General features: G+C 39.6%; 1 protein-coding gene across 1 annotated transcript in view; it reads right to left on the bottom strand.

Moving 5' to 3' along the window:
• Window positions 1–15,610, bottom strand: part of LOC139467953 (uncharacterized) — a 50,635-nt gene that overhangs the window by 14,404 nt on the left and 20,621 nt on the right. Inside the window, exons 6-7 of the mRNA XM_071249560.1 lie at window positions 2,214–2,314; window positions 98–241 (exon numbers count right to left, since the gene is read on the bottom strand). Of these exons, the coding sequence (XP_071105661.1) occupies window positions 98–241; window positions 2,214–2,314 (245 nt within the window). The remainder of the gene's footprint in view (window positions 1–97; window positions 242–2,213; window positions 2,315–15,610) is intronic.

The following is a 15,610-nucleotide window of genomic DNA, read 5'->3' on the forward strand; positions in this document are numbered from 1 at the left end:
GGGCTGCACTGACAGACACATGACCTACCTGTAACCTCTGTAGCTGGACGGTGTGAGTGGAGAGGGCCGGGGCTGTACTGACAGACACATGACCTACCTGTGACCTCTGTAACTGGACGGTGTGAGTGGAGTGGGCCTGAGCTGCGCTGACCGACACGTGACAGTCATAGTTCGGGGTGGGCTCCACCAGAAGCTCCGGTGTGGTTGCGATCTGTTGTGCCTTGCATCGACCTAGAGTCACCTGCAGGGGAGACAACTGGTGATTAGTGAAGGAAACACACTATATCATTTCAATGTAGGGATCCCCATTACCCAATCTCATTGAAATCAGATCTTAGTTCTCGCTACCGCTAAACAAAGATCTGAGGACATGCCATTATGGGTCACGTGAGACCGACCTTGCGCAAACCTTGACGAACCAATGGAATGACCAATCAGAAGGCAGCTTTCTCATGCTTTACGGCACTAATTTCAAAATGGCGACTATGCTTCAAAACATATTTTGACAAATTCTTGATTTAAAATTTGAAACCAGAACAAAAGAACATTCTTGAATGGCTAATAGATAGTCTAGATTGTATGGATTCAGTCGTTAAACTATCGTTCGGAATAACCCGTGTTAAAGTTTTCGAAGTTGCATGATTAGAAATCACATTCCGACTGTCACTTTCATGATCTGGTAAGCGACGCTCTGATTGGTCAAATGAAAAGTCGTTCTGACGTGACCCCTAATGGGATATCCTCAGATCTTTGTTTAGCGGTAGCGAGAACTAAGGTCTGATTTTAATAAGATTGCCTTTACCTTTTAACATTAGGGTTATGACAAGTACCCCATGATTTATACTTCTCAAAAGAAGTTGAGGACCACCCATATTTTTCATACTACTATGGTAAGTCTGTTATGTCATGACAGATTAATGACAGTAGTATGTCTCTTTGTTTATTGTGTAATGCCACACTCAGCAATATTCCAGCTATACGACGGTGGTGTGCAAATAATCAAGTCTGGACCAGATAAGTCAGTGATTTACATCATGAGCATCGACCTACACCATTGGTAAACGATGACATACATCAACCAAGTCAGCGAGCCTGACCACCCGATCCTATTTGTAGCCTTTTACTGCAAGCATGGGTTGCTGAAGACCTGTTCAAACAGGTCCGACAGTAATATGAAAGAATCGGATGGTCCTTAACTTCTTTTGAGTAGTCTACATGCTTACTATAAAACACTATTGATTGCAGCATCACTCTTGTACATGTTCAGAAATTTTTAAACACCATATTGTCTTTGTACAGTTCACACTTTATTTCCGCAAATACAGCAGTCTATTTTTTAACTGAATCACCGGATGATCGCTACAAAAAATGTGTGTACAGCTGATTGCTATTTCTGGCTAATTTTTCAAGACAATTACACCTGGTAATCTTAATCTCTACACTTACAACAATGCCTAGCCAACAGTAAATATCCCAAAGAACACCCCAAACTGGAAGGCTGTGTGTTGCAATACCCACCAGCCATGACAGATGAACTATAGTCACTTAACAAAAATCAGGTGTTTTTAACTTCTTTTGAGAGTATACAATTGAAATTGTAAATCATCACGCAAATAATATTTTTCAATGACTTAGTTTTTTATCTATGGTTCGTTTCCCTGAAGTGATGTGATGTAGTTTTTGACTGCACACTATATATGAAAGAGCAATTTTTTAAAAAAGACTTATACCCCAGAATAGGAGAGAGAATTATACTCAAGTGTTCACTATACAACAGACAATGCAGTAGTTCTGTAGGAATGTATAAAACAAGGGCCGGCCATGTTCCACCGGTACCAAGAAATCGTCAAGAGTATCCCTGTGGCCAGTTTATTGTCAGGCTGTCACACTGGTCCTCGTGTGGACAAATCAGATTCCTCATCTGTGATGACCATCAGAAGTGTGGAGGAAAAGTTTACATTTTCCATTTTGATTTTCATTTCAATGTGTCCACATCCTCATCCATCGAGGTTATTCAAATTCAGGGCAACAATACTATTGATTTCCTGTTGAGATGCCTGAGTCTTTCCTTGGGGAACGCCCAACGCTTTTCTGTATTCTGTATATATTTTTGACAAAGACAAACACTCAGGTTACAGGCTTGTTTTACCTCTTCACATATTAACAAGAAACTTTTCAATGATTGAAGATGTTTGAAAATATTTTAATTTTACCTTGAATACGCAAACACTCGCCAACTTTTCCTCCCTCAATTCTGCGAGCTTCAGCTGCACATCAGGATGTTTACACACATACACCCCACTTGTATTGTCACCTGCAATGAGATTACATGGGATTACATCACCGTATCTACCTGGCAGCATCATTTTCCACCCAAATGATTCAGATTCAACCAATCAGCACCAGCCTTCACCAATCAACTCCAAACACAAGCAACTGGAGCCAGTGTGTCAACCAATGAGAATTATTAACAAGATGTACCTGTCCAACATAAGTCTCACTATACCACAACACACCTCAGAATCTAATACCGTCTTGTCTTGAGGTACTGACAGATACTCCACTTTTACACAACACACCCAATAGCATCGTTCTCACAGCCAACTAATACCTGGAAGTGCCTGCTTGTCTGAGAAGACCCTGGCAGATATCTGGGAGAGATAAAGAACAAGAGCTCCACAGGTAATAAGAATCTTCTTTCTTTCTTTGTTTATATGTTGTTTAATGCTTCACTCAGCAATATTCCAGCTATATGATGGTGGTCTGTAAATTATCGAGTCTGGACCAAACAATCCAGTGAATGACATCATGAGCATCGACCCATGCAATCGGGATATGATGACATGCATCAACCAAGTCAGCGAGCCTGACCACCTGAACCCAATGCATGATCTTAGAACGAGAAATCAAATTGATGAAATATTCTAGAAAGACTGATCATAGTCATTTGAGTTGGTTATGACATATCAATAGTTCTTTGTGCAGGATGGGTGACTCCACTGAGGGTGAGGGGTGGCTGAAAAAAATTTGCTGTTGCACAAGTGTGGAACTGGGCATTGAAATACCCATCCCGGGGCCTGCTGGCAACAAGTCTCAGGACACAAAATCTGGTGGCAACAAGACTCAATCAAGCTCAGATGACAACGATGAAGAAGATGGTGCCGGTATAAATTTGACTATTACCAGTAGTCTGAACTTTGGAGAATAGTCACTGAAACTTTCCAATATTCTAGCCAGTGTCAGGACCATTGAATCAATGATTTTATGGATTTTTCAGAAATACTGTAAATCTGGAAAGTTTTGTGACATGAAGTTACTGCGAGTGGCTAACAATTATAAGCCTTAACTGCATCTGGATAGTTTTGCAACACCCTGTTAACATTACCAGATATCAAAGTTGCATTTGCAGGTGCCTATGTTTGTAGGAAGCAGCATGATGCAAAGGTACCTCAATGTCAGTCAGGGATGAAATAGTATACAGGGATGAAAATGGATATTTTCAACTTCTTTTCAATGGAGTATGGTGCATAATTTGGGGGTGTTCATCAGAATTTAACAAATTTGTGGTCACTAAAATTTGTGGATCCGCGGAAGATTCTCATCCCTGAGTATATAGTTACAACTGTGTTTTGAGATTTTTTAAAATGAATGTAAAATAAAATATATCAAATATGTGTATCTTGCTCTTTCAATGTCTAGGTCACAATTTTGCAGGAGCTTACATTTTTATGAAAAATATTTAGGAGATAAACATATGCTAAATTGAATTTGGAACCGAATGCGCAGCATGAGGTTTACAAATGTTAGATTTAGCACAGTTATATCTACAGGTAACCTAGCTCCACATTGAAAACACAGTATGTTTATCTCCATTCTACCATGACTAAATAAAACGCGAACTCTTTGGTGTTAGCAAATATACTTAGTGAAGCGGCATGGGTTGAGTTCAGTGTTTTGAGTGGGTTATCGATCTGAATTACGGAATCACCGAACAAAATATGGTGCTGTATATACTCAAGCAGTTTGTTTACACCGTTATACTTCACTCGAACATATGACAGGCATTGAAGGCATACAAGCACAGCAACTTGGTAAGCTAACATGAGGCGGGCATCCCTAAAGAAAACAAAGCAAGCTTTGCAAGGCTTTCGCTCTACATTGCGCGTCAACATTATGACGTCATATCGCTCATTGGGACGCAAAAGATATGACGTCACAGTCGTACATAGAAAAGCGCCAAAATTCCAAGCTCTCTGTAGTCTCCAAAACATATATACATTCCCTTTGAAGATTTCTATCGTGTTTTCAGCGCGAAATGTTTGCCACACATCCTTTGAATATTGTAGTAACCACATCTGTGGATTTTGTAACCTGTAATTGTAGATATAATTATTTTAATATGCCTACCGACAATGACTAAAAATAGTACTATTCTATGAATATTAGCTTCCGTGGTGATGCGGCCGTCAAACCAGCTGTTTCAATCAGAGGGGGTTTATTGTGATTTAATAGCCTCTGATTGACCAATCAGAATCGAGTATATTCCAAATTCATGGTAAAATCTGTATACAACCCAGAATAAAATGCTTTGTAAGTGTGTGTTTGAATTTGGTATTCATGCAAAGTTATCTTAACAATGTATGTTCAACAAAATATGCACTGCTTCTGACATTGTATAGGGAACTTTCTATCAACTATGCAAAAAATGTATGTGTCTCAGTATCTTATGTGATCAATGTTATCATAGGTCTCTGACATAATTATATTGATGTGGGCACAATGACACAAGTACCAACGAAATACAGTGAAGTGTGAAGCACACATGATTTAATTTATATACATTGACTACCCAGTTCTTGATCATTTTCCTGATAATTTAGGTACTTGCACCTACTTGCACCTGTACTGAAAAGATGCATCAAAAGAATAAAGAATTTGAACCCTGTCTTCATGTCTACTACAGCCTCTACATGCCACTTACAGAAACTGAATTGAATATATAACATGGTCACAAAATTCAAATTAAGTTGTGAGTATTAAGGCATTAGGTAATCAAACACAAGAGTGTCATAGTTGGGAGTTCGAATCTCATTTGATGTGTTTTGAGAAGGACTGAGCACAATAACACATCATGTCTTAAGCTTTAAACATGATTACATGTTTTCATTGTGCGTCGGTGTATATTTTCCTGTGAGAATGAATCAGCAAACAAGACCAGTCTTACAAGCGGCCCTTCATTCTCTAAAGTAATCGAAGCCACTGGCTATCGGGCTAGTATTGACTTCTATTGCCAACTCACACTGAGGTGAGGTGAAATGGGGTTTAACGTGGCTCCATGACTATTGCACTTATATAGCGACATGTAGCATAGCATATAGCATGTGTGTGTTTGTGTGGCTGCTTGTCCTAGTCCAGACTAATGCAGATTTTATTGTGTTAGCCCACTGAGCTACCATGCCACAGTTTACATGAATACCCCACTCATACATAGTATACTGATTCCAAGCCAACCAGTCCTTATTTTAGCCCCTTCATGCCGAGCACCAGACAGGGTAACAAAATGTAACATCTTTTAACATATTTTGGTATGACACAGCCAGGGATCGAACTCCCAACCTTCTGCTCTCCGCGCGGACGCTCTACCACTAGACCATGGAGGTGCTCCAACTCACTGAGGCAATGCCAAATCATTGTATACACTCTTACTATGACCAGGCTCAGGGACTTAGACAGGTTACTCACAGAATCCACAGATTGAGCAATACTGTGGTATGACATACTTATCAGGTGGTATTGCTGTTAAATGAAGAGAGTTGCCTCCCTTTAACTCCTGGCAATTCCTAACCAGGTGGCAGTGGTGTATAAATGAAAACAAACTTGACTGGTGGCTGTGTCTGGCCGCCGTGTCTGGTGACCACAATATCCTGACTGACACTAGGATCACGAACTGGTGTTGTGAATGGGGCCACAACACAAATCTAACCAGCAGGTCACAACACTGGTCAAAGGCTGACCTCTGCAGGTATGTCAACAAATTGCTCTGGTTCAGTGCACCCCCTTCATAATGGGACGCAAGGCCTATTTAACAACAGGGTGTACTTAGAGCTTTGATGTACTGGAATGTGCAGGGTTTTACGTTGGTCTGTGTATTTGTGTTTCAAGGCGACTTCCGAAAAAAAAGGGTATAAGGGTGGGGATGTGAAGGGGTTTAAGATAGGGAAATGAACTTATTAGGTACCGACAAGAAATAAAATACTTTTGACACTTTATGCTTAATGTGGTTTGCAATTCCCTTGTTTGAAACAATAGATATAACAAGATCATGATACATCTTTCTGAAGCAGTCAGTTCACAACTACCATAAATATTATGAAAAATTTGTTTAATTTATTGAAATTCTGCTATGAATTCTTTTTTTTTAATCTTTAGAAAGCCAATTTGGTCCATCTTCAGAGTTCTTTAACCCCAGTGTTATTTGTAAACGACTTCTCAACACAGGGACCAGTGTGAGGTTCCCATTATCGCGATGACAACCCCTGAACCAACCAACACTTCAACACAGTTTGACCGCAGCAAACAATATATTCCTACAATCTTTTGAAGGAACTGTTTTCATTTTAATAAGCGTCCTGGATACTTAGAAAATTAAAAAAGGGGGGCACCTATTAAAACCATACAGAACAAGTTAGGTATGATTGAGAGAGAGTTTCAGTATTTGTACGGTTTTAATATAAATTTCTTACAGGGTGGTCAAGAAGTTGCCCAGGGGCACTTTTTGGAGAATGGCACTTAAACAGTGAATACTGCAACCTTTTCTCCCTCAAAGAAAGTAGAACACGTTTTCTGTTTCTCAAAAAATATAATTCAAAAGTAAATTTACTTTTCATCAAACAAATGATAGCTTCAATTAGCTAGACATTAGTAGTATATATATATATATAAGTATATATCAAACCCTAGTGTGCATAAGAACAGTGGTGAGGAAGTACTAGACTAACATCTAGTCTCTGAGATGAACATATCGTACAGAAGAAAAAAGTAGTTCAGTTATCTTAATAAAAATATAATAAAAAGGAGCCCGGTGACTCTCTTCATTTTCAGATACTGCAGTGATCTAGACTTGCCAAACATTATAGACTTGCATGGGCTGTATTTGAAATATATTTGCATCAGGGTCTGTAAGACAGACTAAGGAAGTACAAGTACATCACAAACGGACACCTCACAAACTGGTTGTGGATACCAATCATGTTGCAATACACTGGCCTGACGCATGCTATCACTGCAAATATGACAAATAAAATATTCATGTTGCCCAGCAGGACTGGCATGATAAAGTAGGGGAGGGATTTGGGAAGTAAATCCGTTTCGTCCTTGAGTTTTCTGTTTGTCCCCTACTGTATGCAGTCAACCTGATACCCATGACCCAGTATATGTAGGACAGCCCACAGCAGCAGCAATGCTGTACAAAGTACTACACACATACCAGCAATCCATTCAAGGGAAACAACAGTCAGGCTGTATTGATTCACTCCTCAAGTATCGTGTCTTGCAACACCTAGACAGCTAAAAACAGGTGTTTATGACATTGTAATCTTGTTTTTACGTACCGGCATTTATGTTGTGTATAATCTTATTTGAATTATACCTCTAATGTTGCTGCTGGCAACCTGAGGGTAAATACAGTTCAGTGTCATGAAATAATACATTGATGAATACATTGATAAAGGATCACATAGGATCAACTATCATAAATGTTAGATTTAATAATAATTTTCTCGGATTTTATACAATATTCCTCAAGCCATTGTTAGTTGATGACTCAAGGTTCCCCCTCTGAGTGTCAAGTTTCCTGTGTCTTATCATTCTACTGTCATAGCGGCTGATTTACAACACCCATTGTCTGGAGAACATTAAATTGCAAAGGCTCATTACCCTGGAGCCATGACATCTATATGCCTTGAAAAGCTTAATTGCTGTTATTTATAAGATGCTAATCCTAATTGTTAATCCCCATTTTTGTGTACATGACTGTCTGCCATCTTGAATGAGATGTGCAAGTATGTCACTGATGAATTACTGTTTACATTTATATTTATTACTTACTAAATGTCAGGTGACCTTGGCTATATAAGCCTTGGTCCAGAGAGATTGAAAAAAGAAAAAGAAAAGAAAGGTCTAGGTGCTCCGGGGCACCTTGACAACAACCACAACCACTATGTGCTGACCTGGCACATAGTGTCTTTTGTATGTATATATCTACATGTATAAAGTAAAACTGTAAGCCATCGTCTCCAAGTTGTCACTTCCTACAGGAACCATATGCCGACCCCTTGCATATATGAGTGTGCAAATTATTCATAATCAACGTCAGACCACACACGTTACTACTGCAACCTTTTTTTATTTGTTGGTTTACGGATGCGCCGCTCTTTCAAAGTCCAAATGTTAAAAAAAAAAAAAAATGAAAATTACCCTTTTTTTTATTACCGCCGATCTTTTCGACAAAAAGTTCAAACAAAAAAAGATTTCTTTAAAGCAAAGGGAAGTCACTCTGATATTTCTTGCTGGGATCCTTTTTTATACCATCAAAGCTTGTCAACGCAAAGCGCAGTGGTGACCAGTTTAACTATTTCAACACTGATGGCCGTTCAAAGCCACAAGTCACACCGCACGGTAAACCGTCCAAGCCACGTCAAAATAGTTTATAATTATATTAACCTACTTGTCATATCATTCATTTATTAAATCTATCACATTTCACAATGTCTGAAATACCTATTCCATTTGATTTTATCATTTTGACACCCACCACCCTATTACCCGACCCTACCCGCTGTAGATATCAAGAGATAGGTACAAACTGTCCGATTTGGAAAAGTTTGACCTTCGCCCTGACAAAATGTATTAAGATACACATGTAACACGATCTGGTCATGTATAAACTGAAGTTTACTGCATGACGTTTCATCTTTATTCAGACATATAAAAGCCAGAAGGAATGGGAACATCAGTGACTTATGGTGTAACCATAGAGATTTAGATAATTTTTGTAATTAAACAATATACATGTATCACGTGACTAACCACGGGTCAGGGTAGTCTTGTGGGTACCCCGGTCCTAATCATGACCCTACCGACCCGAGTACCCGAGTTACCCGTCCCAGCCTTAGAGATATATATCTATCATACCAAGCACCAGCCTCGGTGCACCGCCCCCCTCTGCTTACAATGTGTAATGACTTGCGCTACAGTAACTATCTGGTTATTTTGTTCCACATTAGCTTGTTAAAGGTGTCTTTAATTAAAGCTATGGGTTGGTATTGGATTTATACCTTTAATTCAATTACACACTTCAAATATTATTTTGGCTTATGTGGGCAAATGGGTGGATCAGATAGAATTTAAAAAAATTAATATTCATCAATTTGTGATGTATTTTTATTCAAATTTAAATTATCAGGATGAGTAGAAATCATGGAAATTATACTAATACTTTGAATTAAAAGATTTCCAATTTCCCTAATCAGCGTTGTTTAGTAAAATAAAATGTATTCACAGACTTCGATGAAACCTTATCAAGTGGTTAGATCACCAGTATACTGATTTTACTTTATATTTACTACCTTCCCTCCTGACATTCCCTCCAACATACAACCCTCACCAAGCAACCAACCCCTCCCCCCTACACACACACCTCTCTCTTCTGTTGTAGGTGACAATTCCCTTATCTCTGCCCTGTTTTGACATCTCACACACACACAGACATTTGACCAGGATGTATGGATAGCATAAACACTTCATGATTTCCTCACTGCCTGCTTTTTAGAAGCGAAGTAACCAATGTCTCACAGTACGGACATACAGTAAGCTACATTCGTCACATCACATTACCGATGTACAGACTGATTCTACTGGACATGTGAGTATAAGGTAGAGTTTACCTAGGTAATATTAGATACACAGTTACAGTGGAATAACAGTTTATAACATCCTATTCAAGTACAGACTGATTCTACTGGAGTGTGTGTAAGGTAGAGTTTACCTAGGTAGTATTAGATACACAGTTACAGTGGGATAACAGTTTATCACATCCTATTCAAGTACAGACTGATTCTACTGGACGTGTGAGTATAAGGTAGAGTTTACCTAGGTAGTATTAGATACACAGTTACAGTGGGATAACAGTTTATAACATCCTATTCAAGTACAGACTGATTCTACTGGATGTGTGAGTAGGGTAGTGTTTACTAGGTAGTATTAGATACACAGTTACAGTGAGTCAACAGTTTATCACATCCCATTCTGCAACACTCATCAATTATTTTTTTGTTCTTTATTTGTATTGTGCTAGTTTTACCTGATGAGAGTGCTACCATTTGCATGCTCTGTGGCACATGAGTTATTGATTTAACCAGAAAATGCACCTAGTTAGGACAATCCCTCCCTTCCTGTATTATAGATTCATGATTTCAACTCTTAAAACTACTGAAAGCGAGTTCATTATCCTGAAATATATTTGAAACTAGCATTCCGAGAACCAAACTGAAATTAAGGTGTAATGCTACTAACTGCTTCATATGAGTAGCCCAAAATACTCACGAGTCTAGGGGATAACAAAGAACATGCATAGTTAATGGCCCCCACGACATGGTTCAGTAGTAGATATGATTCCACAACTATGAATGCAGTGTTTGTAGTTTGCTCTGCTTATCTGCCGAATGAAAATATAATGATGGCAAAATATAATGGAACATCTAGCAAAACAGCAGAGTAATATTTACTGTTGTGCTCCATATAAATGTTTGATGTAAATAATGTTCAGGTAAAGGTGAGTGAGCGAGTTGGGTTTATCACCACTTTTAACAGTATTCAAGTTATATCACAGCATGTCAGCTTTATATGGGAGGAAAGCCTGAAGAGATGCAGTCTCAAATGTTTAGGAGTATGGTGAAGCCCCCAAGCACGGGTAAATCTAGACAAATCTGGAACATAATCAGGCAAACTTGGATTTAGAAACCCATGATCATGGGTTTCTGGCATTCCAAAGGGATGCAACTCTGCATAGCGAATTTGGGGAGCCTTAGACGACTGGGCCACCTGTGCCCAGTGAGGTTGAACTGTTGTTCATCACAAAATTCAAATCAGATCTTGGTTCTCTCTTCAACTAATCAGATCTGAGGACATGCCATTACGGGTCATGTCTGACCGACCAATGGAATGACTGACAAGAAGTCGACATTAGCCAATCAGAAGGCAGCTTGCTCAAGCGTTACCTCACAAGTTTCAAACTGGTGACTGCTTCGAAACATATTTTCACAAATTCTCCAAAACATTTTTGAAAACTAAACAAAAGAACATTCTGGAATGGCTAATAGTAATAGATGACCTAAGTTGTAATGCAGTACTTCCCACCAGCAATAAAGTCTCTTTTGTTCAAATGTTTATCCCATTGAAGCAAAAGATAGCTGATAATTTTGGCAGATTCTGTGGCAAAGCCCGTAACTGTTGTTCAGAACACCCTGTGTTAAACATTCACATTCACACATTCAAACTGTTTGATTGGTGAGGCTAAAATGTATTACAAAGATTCTTTTTAGCCGAAATTGTTTTCTGACCCAAGTCTTGTTTTGTTGGTAGTTGTATGGCTATAATATATGTCAGAAAATATGGCCAGAGATTCTGAAATGGTCCAGGCACGCCTGAGTTAGTGTAACTAACGTACATACTTTTTCCCCAAAAGACATGTTTAACGTCTCAACTCATGTGAAGTCAACTGTCTGGAAATAAAGAAGCTGAAATTCAATTGCAAGATTCTTGATAATCGTCAAAGCAATCAGGATTATATATTTAATCCTATTTAATGTTTGATAAACTTTACTATTTCCAGATAAGCTGTGAAACATCATGGGTGACATTGATTGCGGTGACTGCGGTGGCTGCGACTGTGACTGTACTGATGGTGACTGTGGCTGCAACGACTGCAAATGCGATTGCAACGACTGCAAATGTGATTGCGACCCATGTGACCAGTTTGCATGTGGTCTCTGTTGTGGTGGCTGTGTGAATGACACCACAGACACATCAATGGCCGCAGTTTACTTGGGCACCAACACTAACACATCCTCCAACTCATCGTCTCAGACGCGGTACCTACATAACAACAAAGAGAAGGAACAAAGAAACAAGTACCTGGCCCCGAATGGTGAACTGAATGGGCTGAACAATAGCCAGGTTGAAGGCCAGGTCGTGATGAACCAACCAGGAACAGACCCCAATGTTGTCATGTCACAACCACGAGGAGATCCACAAGGGGAACCACGAGGAGATCCACCTCCCTATGAGAGTTGTGTGGACACCAAAAACTGATCCTACTACATGTATCTCACTGACTCATTCTTACCGGTGCAAACAAGGCTGTGAAGAAACAATGAACAGCCAAACAATAAACGCTGTGTGAAGACATGAAGTGTTTTTCACAATGCCTCAGGACCTGGACTTACGACATGAAGTTGTGTAGAACGACAACCACTTTCAAAGTTTCATTTAGGACTTCCTCAGAATCCTGTTATAAGGGTTATTAAAAGCTGAAATGGCGTATGTCAATACATTATGTCTGTTGATGCCCTTGTGTTGCACAAATTGAGCACATTTATATTAATATCATTATTTTACCATAGACTTTCAATGAATGTTTTTTTGCATTTGGACAACAACTGTTCTCGTAGAAAGTAGTTTGAAAGACATGAGATTAAGAAATATTCGGACAATGGGTGTCAACATTGTAAACCAATCCTAACCACCTGGGTATGAAGGCAAACATTCTGCCACTGTTACGACCTGATTCTCATTTGCCAGGTGACACAACACCTGATCCTCGAATCATTGTCAGCTCGTTCTAGATCTGGGCTCCTGATAAGTTTTAGAGCCATCCTTCACACTGGGTATTGAAAGTTTTCTTTGTGGACTCAACATATCATTACTCCCTTGGGTCCAGTCGAAAGGGTATTATTACACCAGTGAGTTGATATTTTTTTTATCATTCTGCTTAAATGCCATTTCAGGTGGCTTCTAATATATATCTGTTCATGTGCTTAAACAAATGTGTAACGTGCCTCAAAAACTGACAACAGCAATATATATGTCTGATTAACAATAAGCGAGATGTAGTGCCTTTCTTATGCAATATTCACAGAAGCAGATTGGAGTCATGTATGTGTGATGCCTGAATGTTATCTAAGAAATATCAACATTTTGTGCTACCTGATTGAATACAATCCAACCTCAGCAGTGTTGGACTCTTTTTTATGTAAAGGGGGGTTAACTTTTGTATCCTTACAATTTTGACATCAATTATATGCACCTTCTCTCCCTAGACGGATTGTCATATCGTTTGGGTGCGATCATTCGGTCATCGCATTTAAAGGTGCTGTCAAGCTACATCTATTGGGAAAAACTCACTGGACACTCCCCTCTCAAAAATAACGTCGTCCAATTTACAACGTCATCAAGTTCTGAGCGCATGTTCAAATCTCCAGAAATGACATCAGGATAGAACAATGTTTTGGCATGAAATAAACCATGCTTCATTCTTCATTGTTCTTTGCGATATATCTAGTAGCTATCTTATATCAGAAATTAATGATCTGTAAAGAAATATAGGTACACAAGTTGAAAAAGATACATTGGGTAATTTCACAGAGTGTTGTTATACCATTTGGTTTTTTAAATGTTTCACTCGTATCTGAAAGCAACAAACTCCAAATTAATCCAGTGATGGAAATTTATTGTGCATATTTTATATAAATACTTAAAAAGAGTTATATGGAGCTCTGCAATTCATATGGGGTACTTGGGGCCAATTCTGACCCAGAAACTCTGCAGGGGTTCAGTGAGTGAGTTTGGTTTTACGCCGCTTTTAGCAATATTCCAGCAATATCACGGCAGGGGACACCAGAAATGGGCTTCACACATTGTACCCATGTCGGGATTCGAACCCGGGTCTTCGGCGTGACGAGCGAACGCTTTTACCACTAGGCTACCCGACCGCCACCTGCAGGGGTTGAAGTAATGACATCCTCATCCTCCTACAGATACAGCCCTGCACTCACTCACCCTCAACCCCACCAACCCTCTTTAAAAGTCATTTCAAATACATGTACATAAATATTTGTGCCTTCAATAACTGACACCAATTAACATTATTAGTAAACTTAGTTCATTAAGTAATCTTGTTGAATTGATGCTATTATACCATCACAATTATAAGACCCTGTGTCAGTGCCTGCCTCACATGCTTGCTATACAGCAGGACCCAGTCACAGAGTGCGGTCTTACTGTATGAGTGAGAGACTGAGTTGGTTTAAAGCCGTTTTGAACAGTATTGTCATGTCATATCATGGCGTGTTAGCTTGGTGAAGCAGGGAGCCTTGAAGCTTTGCAAGCTTTAGGCATTTACCACTTTAGTTAAACCCACGAACAAGGACATGGTGTGGTGAACAAGCTACCACAGATTTATGCCTCATGTAAGAGATGTTATTTTGCACATCGAATTGCATCACCTCAGATGACAGTGCCACCTGTGTCTCCTTTACTGAATGAAAGTATTAAAGAACATCATTCATGTCATTTCAAATAAAATAAAGCAAGGGTATCAAAGTTTTCCTTCTTCTTGATTTGATAATGTCTGTCAGTGATTATTATTTCAGGTAGCAGTCAGCAACATTCTCGCTGTATAACTGCATTCTGTATGTAAACAAAGGTCATGGCCAGGCAAGCCAGAGATCAGGAGCATGAGAAACAATACATTCAATCAAGGTACAATGGTAGACTATCAGCCAGGTCACTCGTTGAACCACACCATCCTCATTTGTTCAGCTTTTATGACAAACATGGCTTGCCTGAGACATATTCTGCCTTAGGATTCCCACAAGTAGACAAGCATGGGGGACTGGGGACCTATTCTGCCTTAGAAGTCCCACAAGTAGACAAGCATGGGGTACTGGGGACCTATTCTGCCTTAGAAGTCCCACAAATAGACAAGCATGGGGGACTGGGGACCTATTCTGCCTTAGAAGTCCCACAAGTAGACAAGCATGGGGTACTGGGGACCTATTCTGCCTTAGAAGTCCCACAAGTAGACAAGCATGCGGGACTGGGGACCTATTCTGCCTTAGAAGTCCCACAAGTAGACAAGCATGGGGTACTGGGGACCTATTCTGCCTTAGAAGTCCCACAAGTAGACAAGCATGGGGTACTGGGGACCTATTCTGCCTTAGGATTCCCAATAGTAGACCTATTCTGCCTTAGGATTCCCACAGGGAGACAAGATTAGGGTACTGAAGACCTATTCTGCCTTAGGATTCCAGCAAGTAGACAAGCATGGGGGACTGGGGAACAATTCTGGCCTGCAGTTTACACAGGGGTTTGACTGTCTGTCTATCTGGTAGAATGTCAAGGTTGAGGCAACAAGAGAGCCATTTCTGACTGAATGATTGCATGAGCAACATTGCATCAGGTGTTTCTGTCAAAGGTGGATGAGTGAACTGATTGGTTGCTGAAAGGTAACACAGATGACAAGCATGAAATTCATGAGTGAACTGATTGGTCG

The sequence above is a fragment of the Haliotis cracherodii genome, unplaced genomic scaffold, assembly GCF_022045235.1.
Source record: "Haliotis cracherodii isolate W230 unplaced genomic scaffold, xgHalCrac1.p SCAF_2, whole genome shotgun sequence".
Classification (NCBI taxonomy): Eukaryota; Metazoa; Mollusca; class Gastropoda; order Lepetellida; family Haliotidae; genus Haliotis; species Haliotis cracherodii.